The sequence below is a fragment of the Canis lupus genome, chromosome 6, assembly GCF_003254725.2.
Source record: "Canis lupus dingo isolate Sandy chromosome 6, ASM325472v2, whole genome shotgun sequence".
NCBI classification, from domain to species: domain Eukaryota; kingdom Metazoa; phylum Chordata; class Mammalia; order Carnivora; family Canidae; genus Canis; species Canis lupus.
The window spans coordinates 71938422-71964006 of NC_064248.1; the positions used below are offsets into that span (position 1 = coordinate 71938422).

General features: G+C 34.1%; 2 protein-coding genes across 11 annotated transcripts in view; both read right to left on the bottom strand.

The window, feature by feature from the left end:
* TNNI3K (TNNI3 interacting kinase) overlaps nucleotides 1-7131 on the bottom strand; it is a 284880-nt gene extending 277749 nt beyond the window's left edge. For all 9 annotated transcript variants that reach the window (XM_049111790.1, XM_025417974.3, XM_049111786.1 and 6 more), the window contains exons 1-2: nucleotides 6992-7131; nucleotides 6315-6423 (exon numbers count right to left, since the gene is read on the bottom strand). In XM_049111790.1, the coding sequence (XP_048967747.1) occupies nucleotides 6315-6423; nucleotides 6992-7031 (149 nt within the window). In that variant the 5' untranslated portion in view covers nucleotides 7032-7131. The remainder of the gene's footprint in view (nucleotides 1-6314; nucleotides 6424-6991) is intronic.
* Nucleotides 7085-25585, bottom strand: part of FPGT (fucose-1-phosphate guanylyltransferase) — a 31102-nt gene continuing 12601 nt past the window's right edge. Inside the window, exons 5-7 of one of the 2 annotated variants that reach the window (XR_003124441.3) lie at nucleotides 23958-24087; nucleotides 20139-20295; nucleotides 7085-7206 (exon numbers count right to left, since the gene is read on the bottom strand). Coding sequence is in view for 1 of the 2 variants with exons in the window: in XM_049111798.1 (XP_048967755.1) it covers nucleotides 20242-20295; nucleotides 23958-24087 (184 nt within the window). In the remaining variant the exon portion in view is untranslated. Of the gene's footprint in view, nucleotides 7207-19999; nucleotides 20296-23957; nucleotides 24088-25585 lie in introns of those variants that run through there. The other variant, XM_049111798.1, reaches the window with a different exon arrangement.

Sequence of the window (25585 nt, forward strand, 5' to 3'; positions counted from 1 at the left end):
AGTGAAAGTTTGACTTCTTTGCTAATTTGAATACCTTTTATTTATTTTTTGTTGTCTTATGGCTGAGGTAAGGACTTCCAGTCCTATGTTGAACAACGGTGGAATGGACATACCTGTTGTTTTCCTGACTTTAGGGGAAATGCTCTCAGTTCTTTCCCATTAAGGATGGTATAAGCAGTTGGTCTTTCATTTATGGCCTTTATGATGTTGAGGTATGTTCCCTCTATCCTTATTTTCTTGGTTTTTTTTTTATCAAGAAAGGATGTGGTATTTTTGTCAATGCTTTTTCTGCATCTATGAGATCATATGGTTCTTATCCTTTATTTTACTAATGTACCTTTTCACATTGATTGATTTATGGATGTTGAACCACTCTCACAGCCCAGGAAAAAATTCCACTTGGTCATGATGAATAATCCTTTTAGTGTACTATTGGGTCTAATTAGCAGTATCTTGTTGAGAAGTTTTGCATCTATGTTCATCAGGGATATTGTTCTATAATTCTTGTTAGTAGAGTCTTTTTCTGATTTTGGAATCAAGGTAATGTCGACCTCATAGAATGAATTTGGAAGTTTTATTTCCATTTCTATTCTGTGGAACAGTTTCAGAAGAATAGGTATTAATTCTTCTTTAAATGTCTAGAATTCCTCTGGGAAGGCATCTGGCCCTGGACTCTTGTTTTTTGGGAGATGTTTTATTATCTATTCTATTTCTTTGGTGGTTGTGGGTCTGGTCAGATTTTCTATTTCTTCCTGTTTCTGTTTTGGTAGTATATGTGTTTCTAGGAATTTATCCATTTCTTCCAGATTGCCTAATTTGTTTGCATATAGTTTTCTCTTATAATTATTTGTATTTCTTCAGTGTTGATTGTGATTTCTTCTCTTTCATTAATGATTTTAATTATTTGGTTCCTTTCTCTTTTCTTTTGGTAAGCCTGGGTAGGGATTGTCAATCTTGTTAATTCTTTCAATGAACCAGTTCCTAGATTCGTTGATCTGTTCTACTGTTTATGTGATTTCTGTATCATTGATTTCTGCCCTAATCTTTATTATTTCCTTTCTCCTGATGGATTTAGTCTTCATTTGTTCTTTTTTCAGCTCCTTTATTTGTACAGTTAGATTTTGTATTTGAGAATTTTCTTGATTCTTGAGGAAGGCCTGTTACTGCTATGTACTTCCTTCTTAGCACTGCCTTTTCTGCAACCCAAAGATTTCAAACTGATGCTTTTATTTTCATTTGCTTCCATGTATTTTTAAACTTCTTTAATTTCCTGGTTGACCCATTCATTCCTTAGTAAGACATTCTTTAACCTCCATGTATTCGTGGTCCTTCTAAATTTCTTATGGTTGACTTTGTTCCATAGCATTGTAGTCTGAAAATATGCATGGAATGATCTCAATCTTTTTGTACTGGCTGAGTCCTGATTTGTGACCCAGGATGTGATCAATCCTGGGAAATGTTCCATGTTCACTAATTTGACTAGCTTCATTTTCTTTAGGTATAAAATGGCAAGTGCAATGAATGCCTACCCCAGAGGTTGTTAGCATAAACAATGATGATTAGTTTTTACTAACATTTTTTGTGTGTGTTTACCATGTGCCAATCACTGTGCTAAAGCACTTTATGCATATACAGTTAGGATTGTATAAGCTAATGCGTATTAAAGTACCTAGTAGTCTGCTTAGTATATGGTAGACACTAAGTTGTTAGTCTTCCTTTCAAGTGCTATATAAATAAATATTACAAATAAACACAAATATAAATAAAGCTAAATAAGACAAAGAAGCTGCCTTTAGTGAACACATATACTAGTGGTTAAACAGACCTGTAAATGGATAAAGATAACACCACGTAGTAAGAGCTATTATATTGATAAACAAAAATTAGGGAAAGCACAAAGGAGGAAATACAGACAATGGCATTCCAATGTAGCACTTCTGGTTCTCCTTCTTCCACTTTCTTTTTTCTTCATCTCTTCCTATCTTTCATCTGTTTCAACACATATCCAAAATTATGAGTGAATGCAACTTTATTGTAGAAGATGAGAGAATACTCCATTTCCATCCTCCTTCTTTACCTATCAAGCTTTCATCCCAAAGCTGCTATAAATTAGCCTAGGAAACATAATGGTTTAGTTTTTCTCATCATTTTAAAATTTATTACTATCTTGCTGTATACTATATTTGGGTGAAGCCTATACTGGGAGATAATCTGTGTGAGCCAACAGAAGCCTATGTGCACATGGTGTGAAAATATCCTTTAATGAATGGAATTAGAATCTACCTTGAATCCCATAAAGAAATTTATTGGCAAGTAAAAACAAAAACTCCAAATATCTGCTAAATCCATGCTTATACCAGTGATCCTCCACCTGTGACTCTGGTGTCAAATGCTTCTTTTTGGACATCTTATATCATTTTCCTCTTGTCTACATGTTTAGAGAAAGCCTGGTATCATGAGGCATAACACAGTTGTTTATCATGGAAGTATTCCTTGCATTATATTAGGCATGGGTAAAGATGAGAGAGAAAAAGATTCTAACATTTATTTAACATCCAAAATGTTCTAGATTCTCAAATGTGATCTCATACAACATTATGTTTAATATTCTCAAATGCCTTAAAATTTTGATGAGTCAACGAGTAAGACAATTTATATTCTCAGCACCCCATTCTTTTCTTTCCTTGTCATCCATCATTTTATTCTAGAGAAAAGAAAAACCCTCAGACCTTTGCCCTGGGCATGACTGACTTTCTTTCCCAATGATGCTATCTGTCTTGATGGAATGAGACAGAGTACTCTATTTATGTTTGTTTGTTTGCTTACCTCCTTGAATCTCTTTAGGCCATACTAGTTGCCTGCTTTCTGTTCTCATATTCCTCATCCCTTCACAAATATCACCTGAGGCAGAGTTTTCAGTGCAACTTGAATATCTTTTCAGAAGTAGTTTTTAAACTTTAACAGAAGTATCATTTTAGCATGCAAAAGTATTACCTGAGGAGCTTGTTATAAATTCAGGTTCTGGAAGTCATCTCCAGAGATTCTGATTCATTTGATATGGGCTAGAATCATGGAATCTAAAATTTTAGCAAGCACTGCTGGTTACTCTCTTGTGGAAGGTTCCTAGCCCTTGGAGAAACATGAGTCTAGGCTAGCGGTAATCCTCTCCTCAGCTTCATTATTATCGCTTTTGGCTAATGGGACATTTCTGTCACTTCCTTAACAGCTTCAATGCCAGGCTATCAGTCTTCTTCCCCATAAAATGCCCTACTACTATTCTTAGGGAATTTGACATCCATTTTGATGAGCCTTCTAGTACTGTAGCCAAATCCCTTTTGATCACAATCTTTAAAAGATATATTTCAGATTTTGGCATCATCCTGAATTGTTCTAACATTTTACATTTTTACTTTTGAAAACATCCTGTTCATATTAAAACATTTAATCCTAGCTTTCTTGCTTCCTAATTTTTAATAAACTATTTGTTACTTCCAGTAGGTAACAGTCTTCAGTCTTTCTAACTGCCCTTATTTATCCAATCACGATAATAGAAACTTTCAATTATTCCATGCCTACTGTGTGTTAGGCCCTCTATTTAGCATTTAATTGACATCATTTTGCAAATATCCCATGAGGTTGTTATTATTAATTTCATTTTACAGATGCAAATAAGGCTCGGAGAGATTAAATAATATATCCAAGGATACATAGTTTGTAAATAAAAGAAACTGGGTTTAAAACTATGCTTGGGGATCCCTGGGTGGCGCAGCGGTTTGGCGCCTGCCTTTGTCCCAGGGCGCGATCCTGGAGACCCGGGATCGAATCCCACGTCGGGCTCCCGGTGCATGGAGCCTGCTTCTCCCTCTGCCTATGTCTCTGCCTCTCTCTCTCTCTCTGTGAGACTATCATAAATAAATAAAAAAAATTAAAAAAATGTTTAAAAAAATAAAATAAAACTATGCTTGTATCACTATAAACCGTTATACTGACTGGTATTACTTTCTTACTCAACTTAGATAAAATGATCAAGACATTAGTTTTTCTTGGCTCCTCTAGACTTTCCATGGTACTCATCCATTCTTGCCTATATATCTTTACTTAAGTATGCCTTTTATGTGGAATGCTTCTTAAAATTGCTGAATAAATCAAGCCCTCCAAATCTTTTTTTTTTTTAAACTATTTTATTTTTCTTTCCATTTCTCACATGTAGACTGTCCTCTGTGAGATATTTATATATGTCTTTCCCCTAAACTGGATTATGAACTTCTGGAACAGGAACAGTGTGTAGGAAGTGTAGGAAGACTTCTCTCTATGGAGTCAGGCTGACCTTGACATAAATCAGAGTTCCAGCACTTACTGATCATATGATCTTGATAAGATACAATGTCTTTAATCCTTAATTTATCATCCGTCAGGATTCATATTTACCAGACAGAGTCATGGTGAAAATTACCCAATGTCTTATATATGATGAGTCTGGAATAACAACTTGAATATAGTTGGCACAATACATTCTGAACTATAGTCTCCCTGACACTATTTCTTGCTTCTCATCCCAATATTAATTAGTAAAAAAAGAGGTCAGATTTCTTCAGATAGTGGAAATGTAGGAAAAGTCAGCTATAGCAAGACCTATAAAAACAATGGTCTGTTGTTGAGGGAGTATGAGAAAAAACTTACATCTCAATCCCATTGTTAAGCTTAATCCTTAAAAGGGATATGTCTATTTAAATTAGCCTTGACATGCTTGCACAGTATGTCTTAAATTAAAAAAATTAATAAATGAAGTTTTGAATTCATGAAGTTGAAGAAAATCTCTTCAGTTTAACCACATTTTATTCAGCATATTTATCTGAGTCAATAAGAGCTAGAGAACTTATGATTAAGTTCTACATTTTTATCTCTTTTACAGCAAAATAAATATGTATGTATAAATCTATTATACCAGTGCCAGTCAAATCTCTACTGGAGTTTGAGATGTTTTTCCCATAACTGGTCATGGTCAAGTACTTGCCAAAGTCAGCCCGGGGTATCTCATCACTAGTATCAATGCTGATTTATCATTTTGGGCCAAATTAACACAGGGAATTAACTATTTCCCAAATTATAAATTAATCACTTGAAAAAGCCTTAGTAACCCACTGACAATTTCATGTAAACTGTATTATACATGAATAACTTTAATTGCCAGTTATATGAACTTTGCATATTTACTGTAGCTGAAATTTCTCATGGAAAATATGCCATTTGGCCACTGCTTCACATTTGTTTTCCAAGTAAAATAGAGGGAGTTCTTTGTCATGACTACATTAGATGAATAACTCAGGTAAAAGTCAACATAGCTAAGTGGCCTACATGGAACTTCTCCTTGGCCAGGCAGCTAACTTAAGCCGACCCTCTAAAATGCAACTAGTTTCTCAATGCCAGATTCCATTTCACCAGAACACTGCTTGTGTATATAAGGGTCCTGCCCCTCTTTTCTGAACATTTTGTGTCTTCCAAGGTTGTGACACTATGCTAGATTATTTTTCTCTCGATATCATGAACAAAACCCACAGAAAGCTTGAAGCCAGTATTACACATTGTTATATGATTGTTCAGGGGCAGAATGATAGTCAGTTCCATTAATGGGCAGCCTTTAAATGTGGAGAGACCAGAAGGTTTGTTAAAATTGGACTTACCCTAGTAGTTCAAAAAGAACAACATGGCCAATATTCTATCACCATTTGGGAAGAGAAGCCTTGCTTTTTGTTGCTGGCGTGGCTTACAAGAAAGACCTAATTCCAGGGAAGATTATTCAGACCAGCAACAGCTTGTATTCAAAAGTCAGCCCTTATTTGATTCTCTTTTTTTTTTTTTTTTTCTTTTTTTAAACTTTAGCAATGGGGGGATCCCTGGGTGGCGCTGCGGTTTGGCGCCTGCCTTTGGCCCAGGGCGCGATTCTGGAGACCCAGGATCGAATCCCACATCGGGCTCCCGGTGCATGGAGCCTGCTTCTCCCTCTGCCTGTGTCTCTGCCTCTCTCTCTCTCTCTCTGTGACTATCATAAATAAATAAAAATTAAAAAAAATTTATAAAAAAAAAAAAAAACTTTAGCAATGGGAGCATGCAAATCATTTTTTAAGGAGATAAAATATTTGCATTTTATGGGCTATATGAATGGTCAAGAAGGGGTAACCTTATATTTTAGGACTTAACATGCCTAGCGATATCTGAGATTATATGGGTTGCATTTTTAAATATAGATGTATTTAAAAACAGGATAATTAATAAAGATATTTATACCAAAAAAATAATAACTCTGAGAACTTTACCTAAATATGTGCCTTAGTTCTGTAAGTTCTTTTTCTTCGATCTGCAGGTCATCTTCTAATCTTTCTATTATAATAACATAAGATTCACTGACTTTCTTCTTCCATTCATCTAGTAAAGAAAAACAAATGGGACAGAGTCATAGCTGTGTTTTACAAATATAGACACAGATCATAACATACAAGTAATTAAAACTCAGTCTCTTATTCTAAATTCTACAATATTTAAATTACTGATTGTGAACTTAAAATGCAGATGCTTATAACTAAAATGCAATCATATTGAACTGTAGTAATTAAGAACCCATTTGATATTGAATAATATATTTACACAGAATATTTTTTACTTATTTCATTTGATTTTATTGCATTTTAATTATAGCAATCTCTAGATTCTAGACAAAAGTTTTTAGGTTTCAAATACTGGATATTTAAGATATAATTCTAAAATTTCTATATTCATCAGTATTCCTAGGAACATTACACCTAACAACTAATATGCTTTTGTAAGAAATTTTCTATTTTTTCTAAAAATCCTTCAGAGAAAAATAATTTAAGTTCAGATAATCTTCTCAACAGTCATATCCTCCATGTAAAAATTAACAGAGAGTCCAATGAAATGTTAATTATCTGTAACTACTATTCAACCATGCTACATTTAAGGATATAAGAATAATTACCAGTACAAGTTTGGGTTGGTCTAGATTTATAATTTCCCATTTGTGAGAAGTTTCTTCTTTTTCCGAGTGCAGTTCCTCAGGTTACAAGATTCCAAGTTCAAGTGCAATGACAGTCCAGTTGAAAATACTTTGATAGTCTAGCTAAAAATAAGCCAACTGTCAAATGGAATGTCATGCAACAATGACGAAGAACAAAATGGTTTGTGCTTTCAAGGCTGAAACCATAAAGGGAACTAATCAGTTTGTTTAAAACAGTTGTATCCAAAATAAATAGTAAATGTTTCAATAGGATTATTTTCCTTTATCAATTGATTTTCTCTATCCACGTATACCTCCATGTGCCATTTTTTTAATAGGTAAATCTGGAAAATTGTTTAGTTACATCTGAGGTTCACAAACAGCTATTAAAAACTCTAAAGCTTCTTTCTAATTATTTTTCCCTGAGTTAAAGTAATGCCAGTTGGAAAAGAGTGACTGATTAGAATTCATCTCTCTATATAAATAATGGGAACCCACATTCTATGACGTGCTGTAATAGAAATAAACATAGGTTTTGTCTATATTGGACATATGAAACTATAAAAAGAAATTCTCAACATAGACCATGATTAAATTTTACCATGTGTTGATTATGTTGACCATAAGAACCATAGATAAAAATCTAAGACACTGAGTTTTATAAACAGCAATTCATAAAATAATGCAAGAACAAGACTATGAATAATGAGATTGAATGCTTCCTGTGTGATAGATACTAGTCAGAGTGCTTTATGTACATTTTGTCATTGATACCTCATATCTTGCAGGATTCTGCAGGGTATACATTATTCCCATATTATGTATAAGAAAATCTAGATTTGCTAGTAGGTGGAGGAGTCTGGAATCAATTCTGTGTCTATATGTTTCTGAAGGTCAAACTAGATATTACTATTGTTAAGTCTCCCATAATTCCTCTTTCATTCACCTTCCATTTACTTCATGGGAGATATTTCTCTTGGCTTGTGCATATTTCTATTTATATAAATAAACTCAAGATAGGATGTAGAATAATTGGAGAACATAGAAAGAAAGAGTGTCTGCTTTTTAACTATGTATTTCTTTTTTGTACCTAGAAGGTACAGATTTCAATCTTGAAATTCACCTTCCAGAGGATATCGTTTTAACGTAATAGGTATGAATTTCACATTTATTATAGTTGAATGTTCAACCAATTTTGTCTTTTTGAAGTAAATGCTAAGGCAGATTTAGGACTCCCCACACCATTTTCTCAGCAAAGGTAATCTCAGCTGCAGAGGGAGGATTTCCATACTGATCAGATATAGCTAGAGAAGTAGATAAACTGACTTCCTGGACATCTCTGTCCTCCCCTAGATTAAACTCTTCTTATCTCTCCTCATCAGTATATGCTATGTAGCTTTTGTTGTCTGCCATTCTGTGGGTGTCTCTGGTTACTTGGTTCATGCATTTTGCATTTTCCTTGTTTGAAGGCCAGACAACACCAGCTGCACCTGCTTTCTCTTAGCACTTATAAGACCCCCCAACTCCTTCCCCCCACAAAAAAGAGGATAGCAGCATAAAAATTCAGGAAATGGTGATCTCAGTTGCTAAAATATTAAATGTTATTGAACTGGACTTTGGTTAATATTATCATATCAATTTTTTGGTTCATCAATGGTAATGAAATACCACAATAACTTAAGATGCTAATAATAGGGGAAATGGGGGGGGAGGTAAAGAGTCTATGAGAACTCTCTATACTTTCTCTTCAATTTTTCTGTCAATCTAAAACTTTTAACAGGAAAGTCTATTAATTTTTAAAAATTAAGGAAAAATATAAAATAAATAAGACCAAACATAGTAATTCCTTAACAAGACCATTTGAACTTTCAAGGAATATTTATAACATAGGGAAAAGCCCTCTCTAAGGAATATATAACTCATAGTAAGTATATTTTTTCTTTCACATTTTTTTTTTCATTCAAAATGTCAGGGTAGATTTAGTAAATACCTTAGTTCTTCTACTGTTCCTTTTTTGATCAACCTTCAAGTTCTACTGAATTGCCTAAGTCTAATGTTAATGTCTCCAACTTTTCAAGTGATTTATTAGACCACTTCAGCACATACATAGATATGTTCTAATACTCTTTCAATAAGCCTGTTTACATTCTTTCTGAATTCCTTTATTTGGGGTTTATATTATTTATTTATCCCAATCTACACTTGTGCATCTGCTATTTATATTTCATACTAGTCTCTTCATAAATATTTAAAAGGATGCTTTCAAGATGAAAAATACAAAAATTGACCTTGACACTTCTACCTTTATGATTCCAACAGATAAATTATAAAGAACATGTATCCCATGAAATCAAACTGATGCACTTGGAGCAATTCTTATAAAATTTAGGAATCTGAGTTAATTTACACCTAAAACCTAAATTGTTTTCAGTGTATATGAGTTCTTATTAATATGTTCCAAAGTTTTAGGGAAGTTTAGATTTTTGATGTGTTACATCTGGTTGACAAGCAATTAAGAGAATTATTGCTTTAAACATAATAACCCCAAATTACTAATCGGTATATATTTAGGTTTTTTCCTTGTGTTTAATAAACATTAAATTCCCCTTATTAAAACAAAAATTTCTCAAAGAAAATTTGTGTATTGTCTAAGATGAATAAACTATTCATCTAATTTTTTTTTTTAAGATTTTATTTATTTATTCAAGAGGGACACACAGAAAGAGAGAGAGAGGCAGAGACACAGGCAGAGGGAGAAGCAGGCTCCATGCAGGGAGCCCGACATAGGACTAGATCCCCGGTCTCCAGGATCACACCCTGGGCTGCAGGTGGCACTAAACCACTGAGCCACCGGGGCTGCCCCATCTAAAATTATTTGATTAATTTCACTTTAAGCACAAATTTCTGCATTTAAAGAAGAATAACTTGTAAGATTCTTAGTTATCAAACAAGTTTCCTTTCTTTTCCACTAGAATATATGAAGTATGTTAGATGGAGCTATAAATTACCATTATGAACCTGAACAAACATTGCTAAGGTAATATTTAGATTAATCCTCAAAAATGAATAGGCCTTGAGCATATACAATAAAGTAAAGGTAAAAAAAAATTACACAGTAATTTAAACAGGTGTTCTCAGTATCTCAAACTGTGAGAATATATTAAAGAAAGAAAAAAAGTATATTGCTATTTTTGTTTCCAATATACTACAATTGAAAATGAAAATATCTTAATTTTTCCTTTGCCTTCCTTTGTTACTGGGTAAGCATGAAGTAAAGTTTATTAAAGAATCTAAATTAAACAATGATGAGTCACATCTCTGTCATTGGCTAAAACTTTCTTTTCCAAATTGATAGAGCTTCTTTCAACTGTCAATCCAGCTCTTTATTGGTGGATTGAACCATTTATTCATTCGATAAGCATGTACTATAACTAACCACTCCAAAGAGTTCATGGGAGCCAAGGAGAGATAAGTAAACAGACAATTGCGATAAAATATTTATACTATGATAGAGATACAAATGATTGGTAATGAGAAGGTACATATAATAAAGCCTAGATTCCACTTAGAAAAAAATATTATTGAGGCATTAAAACCATCAGAATAGTTTAAACTTCATGACTCAGGCCACTTCTCTCCTTTTATCCTTCTTTCTCCCTTCCTGAGTCAGATGTCCTGATAAGGAAATAACACTATGTTATAATTACAGTTCAATTAATAGGTAATTATTATCTTTAGGCATAACTTTTCTATGCCTGAGATTTGTTATTTAAAAGTCAAACAAATAGTCTATGGCCATACCACTCTGAATGCACCTGATCTTTTTTAAAAATCAAAGAAAACAAAGTGGAGGAGGAAAACAAATATAGTTCTACTTACATTGAGTTAAATTTCTTTTCACTTACCAATTATCTACTGTGGCTATTCCTCAAAATGAAAAGAAAACTAATGAGATGTAGGTTGGACAAACTACTTAAAGGTTCAAAAAGTGAATCTATATAACATGTGGTTGTCAGAGAGCCTGCTGAGTGATTCCATATGACCATTTCTTTGCTTAGTCCCTCTAAGCAGAAACAATCATAGTAAGTAGTCTGTCCAAGCATAGGTAATCATTATTTCTTATTACATCTTTTACTGTTCATAGTGGAAGAATGGTGATAATAGTTATAATGCCATATACTTTCATACTATCCTCCTATAGTCCTATATCATATCAGTGCCAGAAATGGCATCAGTCGTCGGCACATACTCAGAAAGAAGTTCATGATCCCTCTTCTGTTCACATAGCCCAGGTCAGCATCCCACCAATCAGAACTGACACTGACTCAACATTTTCTATCCATTTTATACTATAGCTGTAGAACTAGGCTGGCTCCCCTAACAGCTGAAATTTCATATACATATAATCTTGAATGTCCCGAAGAGAAATTAAAAAGGAGTGCTATGATTAAAAAGGAGTGTGATGAAACTGCTGGGGGTACAAAAAGATCAATGTTCACTTACAGCTCCCTTAATGGATCAGTACATTTGGTTGGGTGAATCAACAGAAAGTCACAGTTTATAGGACCACACAGCTTTCTGATTTCTTGTTGTAGGGACTGTTGTCTCAGAATATAATAATTATGAGACTTGTTATAGCAAGCAATGTTTGAATATATCCCAATGCCAGTATACTTTTGATAATAAACACAAGTTTCCAATTTTATATAGTCAACATATATCCTAATAGATTTGTATCTTACTTTACTGGTATCCACATAACATAACCTTCCCACTCAATATTCAAGTTTAATAATCTAAGCATATAGGGATGCCTGGGTGGCTCAGCAGTTGAGCATCTGTCTGCCTTTGGCTCAGAGCGTGATCCCAGAGTCCACACACATCAGGCTTTTTGTACGGAGCCTGCTTCTCCCTCTGCCTACGTCTCTGCCTCTCTGTATGTGTGTGGGTGTGTGTGTTTCTTATGAATTATTAAATAACATCTTAAAAAATAACCTAAGTATATATATGTGTGTATATATTTAAGAAATGTGTAAAGAATGTTTTCAATTAGAATTTGTGAACAAGTTACATAGTGTTTTCCTTACAATTTTATCCCCTTCTTAAAATGGAATATCAAGAGTAGACTATAATTGTGAATGTCAAGATAATTTGTTTTCATGTAAAGTCATTTTTAGAAGTTATCACTGCATTTAAAATAAGTGTATATTATACTTTGCCAGCCTGGTAATATGGAGAATGATTGCCTCTACTATTTTTGCCCATACGTCCCATGAAAAATCATATTATTATTATTATTTTTTTAATTTTTATTTATTTATGATAGTCACACAGAGAGACAGAGAGGCAGAGACATAGGCAGAGGGAGAAGCAGGCTCCATGCACCGGAAACCCAACGTGGGACTCGATCCCGGGTCTCCAGGATCACGCCCTGGGCCAAAGGCAGGCGCCAAACCTCTGCGCCACCCAGGGATCCCCGAAAAATCATATTATTACTTAAGAATTCAATTTAGGTGTTCAGCATCTCTGAGTAGCTTTTATAATTACTTAAACTATGTAGACCACCTTCTCCTTGTTGCTCTCACCGTATCTGGCACTCTGCTTTGCCTCTTGACCCCACAATTATGGTCACTTGAGGTCTATACTAATGGGAAAAAATGTAAATTAGATTTAGGTCAGTTTAAAAACCTTTAAAAATTGTTCCCAATACTAGAGATGCATGTTTGGAATTACAGAGTGGTAGAAATTGTTAGAAGCACTTCCATCCTCCCCAAGGATTCCCTACTTTTCCCACAGTACAAACTCTACCATTTAGGATCACCACCTTTTGAAAACTAAAACAAATGTTGCAGACACAACTAACTTGAGTGTCTCTGATGCCTAGATTTATTAAGTCATGGCACAATATAGTGGACCTAAATTCCAAATTTTGAATCTAATTGTTTAAGCTGGTTTACTATGTCATACCAGTTCCTAACTGCTGCCCAGAGTTGCCCAAGTGGAGGTCTGAATCTGGTTACCCAAATCGTAATATAAAATTGTCCCCATATTTCACTACTTCATATATGCAGCCAGAAGAGAGATGGAGCCCATGGGGAGGGCTACAAAGCATTTAGAATTTTTGAGGGCCTTAGGTATATCAAAATGAGAGATAAATTCATGCCATCAACTGACGTTTAACAAATTAATTTTATCATCATCTTTCTGAAACTTTCATTTCCCACGATGTTGAAAACTATCCATCTCATTTAGCTACATAATAGCTAATTTGTTAAATAATCACAATAGCTATCTACAGATCCTCTAAAGATCACACTCTCTTTGAACTATTTTATAATTTGCATTTCTTTTATTGAATCGCAATAATCTACAAAATCATCTGAAGAGGATATAGCAGGGCTGCATCCTTTTATGTTATTAAGGGTGGCTGTTACGCCTGTTCCTTTCTGATGGCCAAATATACTTCTATTTGGCAATATGCACAATTATATATGTTTTATGTGTGTAAATAGTGTATATATATATATATAAATGTGCATACATTATATACATAGGTACACTATATATGTATATACATTATATCTATAGTACGTATACACATTTATATATAAAATCCAAAAACAGCAACAAAATAAAACAAACTGATAACACTCTTAAGTCTTACTCTAAGTTAAGCCTGTAGGAATGCAATACCTATTTGTATTAAAACACTTTTTTTAAAAGATTTTATTTACTTGAGAGAGAGACAGAGAGCACAGAGCACAGAAGCAGACTCCCTTCTGAGCAGAGAGCCCACCGCAGAGCTTGATTCCAGGACCCTGAGCCAAAGGCCAGATGCTTAACATACTGAGCCACTCAGGCACCCTTGTATTAAAACATTTATTATAGAAGATAGAATTAATGCCTTTCTCTCTCCTGTTAGGCTGCAAGCAGTTTAAGAATTGTAGTTTATTCATTTTTGCATTTGCAATAGCCCAGCACAGTGTCTGAGAGATATAAATTTAATTGTTTTTTAAAAAGATTTTTGATTTATTCATTTGAGAGTCAGAGAGAGTGAGTGAACCAGCACATAAGCATGAGCAGGGGAGGGGGTGACAGAGGGAAAGGGAGAAGACTCCCCTCTGAGTGGGGTGCCTGACAAGGGGCTCGATCCCAGGATGCAGGGATTATGACCTGAGCTGAAGTCAGACAGTTAACCGAATGAGCCACTCAGGTGCCCCAAATTTAATTGTTTTGGACTGAATTGAACTGAATTCAATTGAACCAAAATGAATTGGAATGAACCAATTGAATTGAGCAGAATCAATCCTTTCATTAAGGGAAATATTGCTGAGGTCTGGAAAAGAGTAAAGTGAATTTGAATGAAGCCATTGCCAATTCTGCAGACAAAACATGCATCATTTTGAAATTCTATGCAAGGATAATTCAAACAATTTTTAGTCTCTTTATTCTCATCATCTTCCTTTTAAATATTTATCTGTATCTTAAGAGTTTTTTTTTTTAATTACTTGGAGTTATTAGTATTTGTCATTTATACAAGGTATTTGATGCTCTCACAATAATTTACAAATCAGATTTTCAGGGAGTTTTTAAACACTTCAGTGTTTAAAACACACCAGGACTTATTCATGATCAACTAAATTGGAATCTTCCAGGGTTAGTCCTTTGAATTAGGAAAAAAATAAAACTCCTGAAGTGTTGGACACAGTTTTCTATATGTGTGTGGAGAGAGAATTTAAAACCTATTTTTTAAAACCTAATTTTATATTTGCAAATATAACTTACTCTACAAAGTAGCCAATGAACAGCGCAAAAAAACCCCCCACATACTATAAAACCTTAAGAAGAGGAAAGGGTTACATTGGGCTGGCTACAGAAGTTTTTTGAGCATAGCATGACTTGAAATAGGTATTGCTGCTTGAGGAGTTTTAAAAATGTTAGAGCAGAAATGACTCTTTAAGCTTGGACATACAATAAATTGAGAGCTTGAACACAATTTAAATCATTATATCACTTTAGAGGATTTAGAGAAATTATTAAGACAGTGTTCATTAAAATTTCTATTATTGCTCTACACAGTAAAACAAATTAAACAAAACTGATGAAATCAAAGTAATTTAGACTTCAACGTGGATTTTTTTTTTTTGAGAAAAACATTTGATGAGATTAAGTTAGATGAAGTCATAAATACCAAATGACAAACAAATTACATCAAGTGGCCGCAACAGGGGGAAATAGGAGCAGGAGCGATAAACAAGAGTTTCAACAGGAAATAAAAGGCAAAGCAACATTGCTTGAAAAAAAACACAACCTAAAACCATAATTATCAGAGGAGAGAAGCACATGGGATGTAGTATAAGCCAGTATTCTATCAGTGAGAGGAATATGCAACTTATATATGAGTTCATGGTATATAATAGCAAGAAGCACAATGAGGAAAGTAAAGTGGTTTAGATAGAAGCATCATTTTACAAAGAGGATCATAAAAGTTTTGCATGTAAGTCTACTGAAACTACATTTGAAATGTAGTGTTCAACGCAGGACACCTACCCATAGTATCATAAAAGAAAGATCATATAAAGAAAGCTCTTCTTGGATTTGAAGGAAGGAATTATGAAATATATTTATCCTAGCTAATGGGAGTAATTATAAACATATTTTCTAAGTGCTCCTTTAATCCATTAAATTTTCCTAGATATCATAATTAAACGGGCAGCATATTTTCACTCATTTAGAAGGTGTTTTTGTTTTAATTTGAAGAGGCTTCCTAGTAAAGTTTTATCAAACCATTCCAGACTCACATGGACCAGTGGCCTCTAGTGTTTGTGTATCTTGACTTTTGGCTTAGTACAGACTGCGGTGAGTTAACAGTGGAGCTAGGAACCAAAAAAAATATCGTCCAATTTTTATACTTTGCCCTATGTTGGTTGAGCTTTATGCTAAACTAGAAAATTATGTTCTTTTTTTATTTACTGGAAAACTTTGAAGATTATTTCATTGCTTTAGCTAATGTCTGATTATGGGCTATAAAATATGCATTTATGTAAGTATTTTGGTTGTTACTGATGTTATTTTTCTACCAAGAGCCATGAAAGAAAAGGTTTATGCAGTGTAGCTAACTACATAAACACATTCTTTTTGCTCTTTAAATCAGATTGATATAATAATATTGTATGTGGTGTCATTTCTATATCAATAAAAAAGCCACCTGCATACTGAATTTTTAGTTCAGCACAGATGATAATAAAGTCTTGTAAAGACAAAAGGTAGCTATTCATGTCTAAACAAAAACATTTCCCAGAAATATGTGTTTAAAGAGAATATAAAATATAGGATTAAACACTAAAGTTTTGAAATCATTTTTTTTCAAGTTCAGAGTAAATAAGTTTCTGTGAAATATTTGTGCTATGTTAATATGCTTGTGAGTTTCTGTTTTTCCCATTCTCTTGTTTCAATTCTATATTGTTGTTCTATGTGCACTACTTATGCTTAGGCAAAATTATCACATGGATCACCACTTTCTCTTAATTTACAGTATTTTACTAGGAAGTGACCTGTGGGAAGACATTGGACTTTTATTTAAAAATTCTTTCTTTGCTTTCCTATTCGCAACTGTCAAAAACTCAATTTTGTCATTTGTTAGCTAAATACTGGAACAATTACCCTCATCACACACACACACACGCACAACTACACTACTTTCTCTATTCTCTGAAGTAATTGACCTTATTTAATTTCTAAGAAGGTACATGAACATTTTTATAAAGGACTATAAATTAATCTAAACTTTAGACATTTCCCCAATCAACTCTTTCTTACACATACTACACTTCAGACAGGTCTTCTTTTAGAGCCTCCAATGTACTAGCTACTCTCTCCTACCAATCTTCACAAATGCTATTTCCACTATTCACTCTCTCTCCCTCTATCCACCTCAAAAACAAAAACAAACAAATAAAAAAACCCCATAAACATGTTAGTTCTTATTATTCCTTTGGGTCTTAGTATAAATTTCACTTCCCCTGAAGGCCTGTCCTGATTATGTACCTTTTGTTAGTCTCTTATGCTGACTTCTCCTCATGACACCTTACAGTTTATCGTGGAACATTACTACAATTCCTTTTTTTTCCCTGTCTTATCATTTGCTAGACTGAAAGACCCTGAGAGCAATGAAAAATAACCCCACTGTCTAGAAAAGGTCTTGATACATAATTAATATTCAACATATATTTTATAATTTGAAGTCAGGGAGAGCACAACAGTGGTCTAAGTTACTTATTTATAAACAACAACCTTATCCTGGAAGAAATTATATACACTCATTTCCTATTTCAAAGCACATACATTGAGCAAAACTTTTGTCTTCATACTCTGACTTCCTCTGGAACAGATTTCAAATGGTTCATCTTTATAGCAGGGAATTATGCTAGGTGTTGTGTTATATACCCTGCTATATGGATTCTTTAAAGTGGACTAAAAGGGATAAGGGTCTAAATGTTTACATTATCCTGATTTTTTTTTTCTTTTTTCTCTTCCTAAATTTACCATTTCCATGTTCATTGCATTCTATGACCATAACATTCATTACAAAAATATACCATCTACTGGTATCATCCCCTTTGCTAACATACCATGCCCTCTACTGATAAAAATATACCATTGCTAGCAAAAATGTTTAATAATATGCCAGTAGAATAGATTATTATAATTTATGCATCAAATAAATGATAATAGAACATTGATATTTATTTATTTTTAAAAGATTTTATTTATCCATGAGAGACACAGACAGAGGCAGAGACACAGGCAGAGGGACCTTATAGGGAGCCTGATGTGGGACTTGATCCCAGGACCCCAGGATCATAATCTGAGCCAAAGGAAGATGCTCAACCACTGAGCCACCCAGGTGCCCTAGGGGATTGATATTTAAGTGATAAATAAAATATTTAAAATGTTGATGAAATAAAAATAATAAAAGAGCACACAGTCATTTTAGGAAATGTTTGAACTCAGAAATATAACTGGAATGTGGAATAAATTTATGTCTTGAGGAATTTGGAAAAATACACATTAGTTCTTAGGTTTCAAAGAATCAGAGGGTATCCCAAGGCCCCCACAGATTGGGGACTCTTAGAGGGGATTTTGGACATATTAAGCTAGAACTTTCCAAAAAAATTCCTTTCCTTCAGATTAAGGATCAAGTAGAAGTAAATCTGTCATCCTTTTTTCCAGACCAAAGGAATTGTATAATAACAGTTTCCTTTGATATTCAGCAAATTAGAAGGAATTAAAAAGAAAGTAAAACAAGGTCCTTGAGATATTATGGCCATAAATGTATTCACTATAGATTTGCATTCTGCCTATGCAAAGCCTGGTAGGCTACAGAACCTTAGCTGAACTTAGTGTAAAACTGTTCTCTAATGGTAGTGCCTCTCCAGTCTCCCAACAGAGAGACTGTTGCATTTTGCAAATGCAAACAAAGCCCCTGGAGGAAGGTCCATTCATTTTAGGCCATGGAGAACTCCTGCAGGTATTTTACCAAGGACAATGACCAGCAAGCAATCAAAGTTAATAAGACATACAAGAAAGCATGCCAACATGAGCTGAAAAACAAGCATCAGAGGCAGATCGCCACTGATTTCTGGTAGTAAAATTATCAGATACAGTTTATAAAATAACCATGTTTACTTACCATATTTAAAGGGAAAAAAAGGAGCAAGAATGAGAGAGAGATAACAATGAAAAGTATATTTGTAGAGAACAGGAAGTTCTAAAAAGAGAAAAGAAGATTTCAATGAAAAGAATACTCTAAATTGAAAAATAAGAAAAAAAAGTTATCGTTTCATCTTTCCCAAAATATTTTTAAGAAACAAGGATTAAATTATGTCTTCATTTTTAATTCACACCTGGAACTCCAACTTGGAAAGAAAAACAAAATATATGCACCCTGGAAAAATACTGATCAACCTAATAATAAATGGCTAACAATTTTGTTAAGTGCTATACATTTGAACTTTTAGAGACCTAGCAAATTAGTTTTTAAAAAATATTCACAAAGCTTAGCTCTCCTATTTACCAATGCTAGCTATTATTGTTTAAAACTCTTTATTTCATATTCCTGATGTTTTGGAGACTATTGGGAAAGAACTATATTTTGTCTTAGTAATTTTCAAATACACATGGACTCAAAGCTCAATCCAAAATATGGTTAGCATTGGACACCTGTTATTTCTTGATTCCTTTCTGAAACAAACATTAGGAATCCCTACTATGATGATGGTGTATTTTGTATACTTCTGGAATAAATAATGTACAGGAATCATTCAAATGCATATTCAGTGGGAAGCCATCTGGCTCTATGTGAATTTATGAATATTTTAGCTTGCTCAGCTAGTCAAAAGTAAAATCTGGCACTTGGGATTATCATGTAGATTTGTGACATATATTATAAAAAATTTGCTTCTATAAATAAATGATTGACACATTTACTAAAGCATAGTTTCTTTCTTTCATCATGGATTGAGTCCACTCAAACTATGTATGATATTGCATGCTTGGAAGTTTGGAAGTCATCATAATTCAACTTGAATTAGAACATGAAATGTTTTATTAAAATAGTTGCATATAAAAAGCAAATCTTGGCACTGGATTAGACTTCATAGTTTATTGTAGTGAACACTATGATGTGGCACCCAAATTTTTTTCCAATAAAGGGCTTTTTACCCCAGCTACTGGGAATGCTGTCAGGAGAGAGCTTTCAGCTGTCAGCACCATTCACAGATTGCCTCAGCCACAGAGAGCTATCTTGCCCAAGATATTCCTTTCCAAGATGCCCATATCCAATCATGATTGATGTGCAGTATAAATTGTGGCTACTCAGGGCCAAATTAGGATAGCACTAAAGTGTCATTCTAGCACCAGAACTCCTCTTGGGATCAGCCTGTCAAGACTGTCACTAAGCCTGTATCACAACTTCACTTCTCCCTTCTGCTCAATTGTGCTCTGTTTTTGTACAATTATTAGCCCCAAACTCACTTAAGACACATATTGCACTCTAAATTCCATCTCAGATCCTGCTTTCCAAGAAACTCGATCAGCTATCATTATTTAATCCTATCCTTACACTTACCAAAACTTCTTGGAAAAACTCTTGGTAAATTGTCTTCTAGTCTCTTTTCCTTAAACACTTCTGGTATCAGGCATCTTATTTTCTCAGAAGGCAACCAATTGTATTATTGGACAAAGTTATTTCTAACATTGTATAAACATTTTCTTCTCTGTAACATCTAGAACAATATAAAATCTACTTAATCAGTCTGCTGATTTACTCATTAATAGATTAAATGACATTCTGATGTATGTTCACAACTTATAGAATTATATTTTTACATTTTTGGAAATTATACTTCAATAATTAGAAATATAGATTTGAGAGTTGATAGAACATAGGAGAATGGATGATATCCCAAAAGAGTATATGTGGATGGAGAAAACTAAACACAAAGACTTGTGCCTTTCAGTTGTATGAGGTAAGAATGATGATAAAGAATGACATAAGGAGATTTGAAGAAAAGTGACAAATAAGTTAGGAAAAATAAACAGTAGTGTGGAGTTCCTGGAAGTCAAAGAATGCATTTCAAAGAAGGAATGATCAATTGAGACAAATGTTGCTAAAGGGGAATGAAGATGAGAACTATGAGGTGTATTGGATTTATCAAAATGGAGAGCACTGCAAATTCTCAGAAGGACAAGTTCTGTGAAGTGGGAATAGGGGGATAAAGACTAACTGAACTGAATTGAAGATTGAATGGGAGAAAAGACATTAGAGAATGGACAATTTATTGTAAAATTTTTATTGTATAGGGGAATGAAGAAATGAATAGCTGAAGGAACTAGAGTTGAGAAATAATTTTTTTAAAGGTCTTATTAATCTATTCATGAGAGACACAGAGAGAGGCAGAGACCTAGGCAGAGGGAGAAGCAGGCTCCTCGCAGGGAGCCCGATGTGGGACTCGATCCCTGAACCCCGAGATCACGACCTGAGCCAAAGGCAGACGCTCAACCACTGAGCCACCCAGGCATCCTGATAAAAAAGACATCTTTAATTAGAAAAATAACAGTATATTTGTGTGCTGATGAAAATAATCCAAAAGAGAAGGAAACTTGTTGAAACTAGAGAGAGAAGAGATAATTACTGGAGTAGTATCCTGTTCATAAGAATGAAATGTTACAAAGAAATCATCACATTTCAGTGTGGTTTGCTAAACTAAATGCTGGTGTTTTTAGAAACAAAATATATGCTCATATGAGAGTAGGAAACTTTAGAAATAACACAGTGTACTCACAGAACCCATTTCAAAGGTTGTAGCTTCCCCGGAGTATTGCAGCAAGGACAGAGACAAGATTACAGAGCCTTATAGAGGAGCGTGCTGGCATCATGAGTAGGCAGTAAAACTGCTTCAATGAGCTCATTGATAAGAGGAAGCAACCTTAGTTTCTACAAAAACTCTTCAGACTCTATTCAGTGTTAAGTCCAGCCTCCTCACATACCACAGGAATTGTCACCCAGTAATACTCAGCAGAGGCTCTTACGGAGAAAAGGATTATAGTAATGATATGTGGCCAGTCACTAATGGTAGGGATACTTTTGGATGTACTAGTTTCCTTTATGCCCAAATTTCAAAGTTAAAGAAAGCATCTGTACAACAGGGAGAAGTATATATTTATATCTGTAAAGTTCTAATGAAAGTGGATCTTGGTTACAAAAGGCTCTCAGGTTCTGTGGAGTTTCTTGATGTGTCTAGCTATGTAAACATAAGCCTAGGGTTGGAAATATGGTCTGGTGTTCTTAAACCATGTTATTTCTGAAGTTGCTTACCCTCAAATGAGCATGTTTTGTTTTCAAAAACACCATCATTTAGCAGAACTGAGCAGGCTCTCAAAATGAGATACTCTAGGAGACTTATGTATATACATAGTGAAGGACATGGGGGAGGGAGGGTTGTCAGACATAATTCTAGATTCAATAACATAACCAGTGAAGAAATTCTTGGTAATGAGGTTGCTAAAGGATGTCTATGAACAAGAGTACTTATTATTTAATTTGTTCTTTTCATTGGTTTAATATATATCTTTCTTTCTCTCACTACCATTGCTGTAATTATTCAGAGAAATTTGTGTGAGAAGGGATTTTTTTTTTCTTGGAGTGTTATGAAGTGGTTGGTATAGGAAAAGATGAAAAGTCTGAGACTCACAATGATTCCAATAGTGAAAAACAGTCAGTTAACTCATCAAATTGTGAGAAAATCAGATGCAAGCCGAAACAGAACTAAATCACCCGAAGTTGAAGCTTAAAGCCAAAAGTGATTGGAAAAATATACGCTTCCCAGGAATTCATAGGTATTTGGGAGATTTTTAGACTTCTATGGGGCTTAGAATGGAGGTTGAGTTAATGTTGCCTATATCTAATGGGGTAGAAATTCCAGCTGATACTTAGTTACATATAGTAAATATGGAAATAGTAAAAAAAAAAAAAAAAAAAAAAAAAAAAAAAAAGTGTGGTGAAGTGCCTGCAGACCATCACCCTGCAAAACTCCACAGAAAAAGAAATGCAGAATGTTAAGAAGTAGCATGATTTGCCATCCTAAACAGCAATCTTCAGGAAAGCAAGGTGGGATGTAAATACAGATCACGTCAGTGAAGCAATGTGGACATGGTCATAGTATTCCTTTTCCTCTCAATGCCCAGTATAACTGAATGCCAATCTTTATCTTTTAAAATCTTTTTTTTTTTTTTACAGTCTCTCTGCACCTTCACCTTTATGTACAATTATAAAAGTCAGATGACAGTTTCTGATTATTGCACATGGAAAGGTGTTGTACTGCATTAGCCTAGGTTAATAGGAGATGGTGGTCTGCAGAAGGGCTGGGAGAGGCGGATGCATTTTGGTTATGTTTCCAATGTGTAGACTTCACGTAATGAAGAACTCGAAAAGGATGAAGGGAAGTATTTGAGGAGCCATGGATGACTTCTAGGTTTTTGCCTTGAGCAATTTGGTGGATGACTAGAACATTTATCTAAATGGAAAAGACCACCAGGATTGACAGAGGAAGACAACTCTCTAAACAGAGATGCCTATTGGATTGTTTTCAGTGAGAGAGAAGAGAGGAGGAGGCAGGTATGTATACAAATCTAGAAAACTCAGTGTTGGGTATATTATCATGGCCAGTAGAGACAAATTTAAACATACAAAATAGACTGTATCCTGATAAAATGATATGGCTAAAATAAGTTTACTTTGTTGTTGCTTATTTCTTTATTTTTATGTTTTGGGAAATTACAGTATGTTTGTAGTCTAGAGATATGGAGAGTAATAGATGGCAGATACAGGAAGCACAGATAATTTTGTAAATTGCTCCTTCTCTACTGAATTCCTGGTAAATGTTTTTATTGTATTTAAACATCAGCAGTTGTAACAACTAAAAGAGAATTTCTATAAAACTCTATACTTTCTTCCACCTTCTCATAAGATAGCTTCCATAGAAAGCTTTTGATTTGACTGGATAATAGTTAATTAGAAACTCTATTAACTTTAACCAATTATAATGAGTGATGATCTTTCTTATTAAATTTCATTAAAAATTGATTCAAGTGATATATAAGCAGTGAATTTTATACGTTAATTTATGACCTTGTCAATGTGCCTGCACATTTGAAATGTGCGTTTGAACCACTTGTTATATCATAATTATTTCTTTGTATAGTAGAAGTTTTCCAGTTCTAGATTTTATTAAAAACCTTTGAAACTTTTCTGAAGAACAGGATATTGGTGGATATAATTTACTTTCTCAAACCCCAAGGCTAAAAATAATAGGAAAGAAACCAATCATGTAAAACTTCATTGAGTAGTTACAACATTTCTCAACCTGCAAATGAAATGAACACTTACTTGATTTCCAGAGTTGTGTTTTAAAAGATTTTTGCCTCCAGATGTAAATGCTTTAATTCTTTTCTGGGCAATGTGATACTCTCCTACAGTGAAGTGGTAAATGAAAACTAACTTGAACCATCTGAATGTTCTGCAGAGAGAGGAAAAAAAAAGGATACTAGTGAGAAAAAAAAGTGATTTTTAAAATCATTCATATTACCACAAAGTGTTGGTTGGAGCAAAGATTTTAAGAGCCTTTAAGGAGGTTGAAGATTCAACAAGCAGATCAGTAACACACCATAAAACAGTGCCTAGATATAGACATTAGATTGTTTTAGCAGTGCATTTAAGCACAATTGAAGGAATATTATTTAGGCACAGAGAGCTGGTAAATGACAGTAGCAGATGGATTGTACCCATCTGCAGTGATCAGAGATGAATTGCTCTGTTTGAATAGTTGAATTTTATACTTTGGAAGCCTACTAGGTTCCTGCAGCCAGAGGCTTCAAAAGATGGACTATTTTGTCTAACCAGCCCAGAAGGAAATATTAAGTCTGTTAGTGTCAATCATTTACTTGCATGGACAATAATGCCCTTGGGATGAACATCTTTAGACACAAAAGTCAATAATCAAGCTGCTTTACAGGTAGATGATAACAGTGACTAACTTACAGGCATTTTTCCCCTTCACTTCCTGTTCTTGAAAATATCAGTGTGGCTGGGAATTGGCAAGTTTTATTATCCTCTTACTCCATTTTTGGGGCATTTTTGGTACTGAGGCATCACTGACATATTAGTTTCAGGTATACAACAAGATAATTTTAGATTTGTATATATTACAAAATATCACCATGATAAGTCTAGTTAACCTGTTACCATACAGAGTTACAGAATTTGTGTGTAATGAGAACTTTAAGATCTACTATCTTACCAATTTTCAAGTATATAATACAGTACTATTAACTAGAGTTGCCATGCTGCCCATTACATCCCCATGACTTATTTATTTTATAATAGGAAGCTTGTGCTTTTTGAATCCCTTCACCCATTTGGCTCACACTCTACCCCCCATCTCTGGCAACTATCAATTTGTTCCTGTTCTCTGTATCTATGAGGGGTTTTTTGGTTTTGTCTTTAAGATTCCATACATAAGTGAGATCACAATTTAGTCTTTCTCACACACACACACACACATTTGAGTTAGTGTTTGCATTTTCTTTAGATAAATACCTAAAAGTAGAATTGCTGAATCATATTATGTGTTTTGGTTTTTTTTTTTTATAACTTTTTCAGGAAACTTCATAGTGTTTTCCATGTGGTTGCACTAATTGACATCTCCACAAACAATGGCCAAGGGCTGTATTTTCTCTACATCCTTGCTAATGCTTGTTATTTTCTTTTTGATTACAGCCATTCTAATGGGTGTGAGCTGATACTGCATTGTGGTTTTGATTTGCATTTCATTGATAATTACTGATGAGCATCTTTAAATGAATCTGTTGACCATAGTATGTCTTCTTTGGAAAAATATCTATTCAAATCCTCTTTGCTCATTTTTAAATTGGATTGTTTTTCTGGGTTTGTATGAGTTCTCTATGTATTTTGGATAGGGCACCTGGTTGGCTGAATTGGTAGATCATATGACTCTT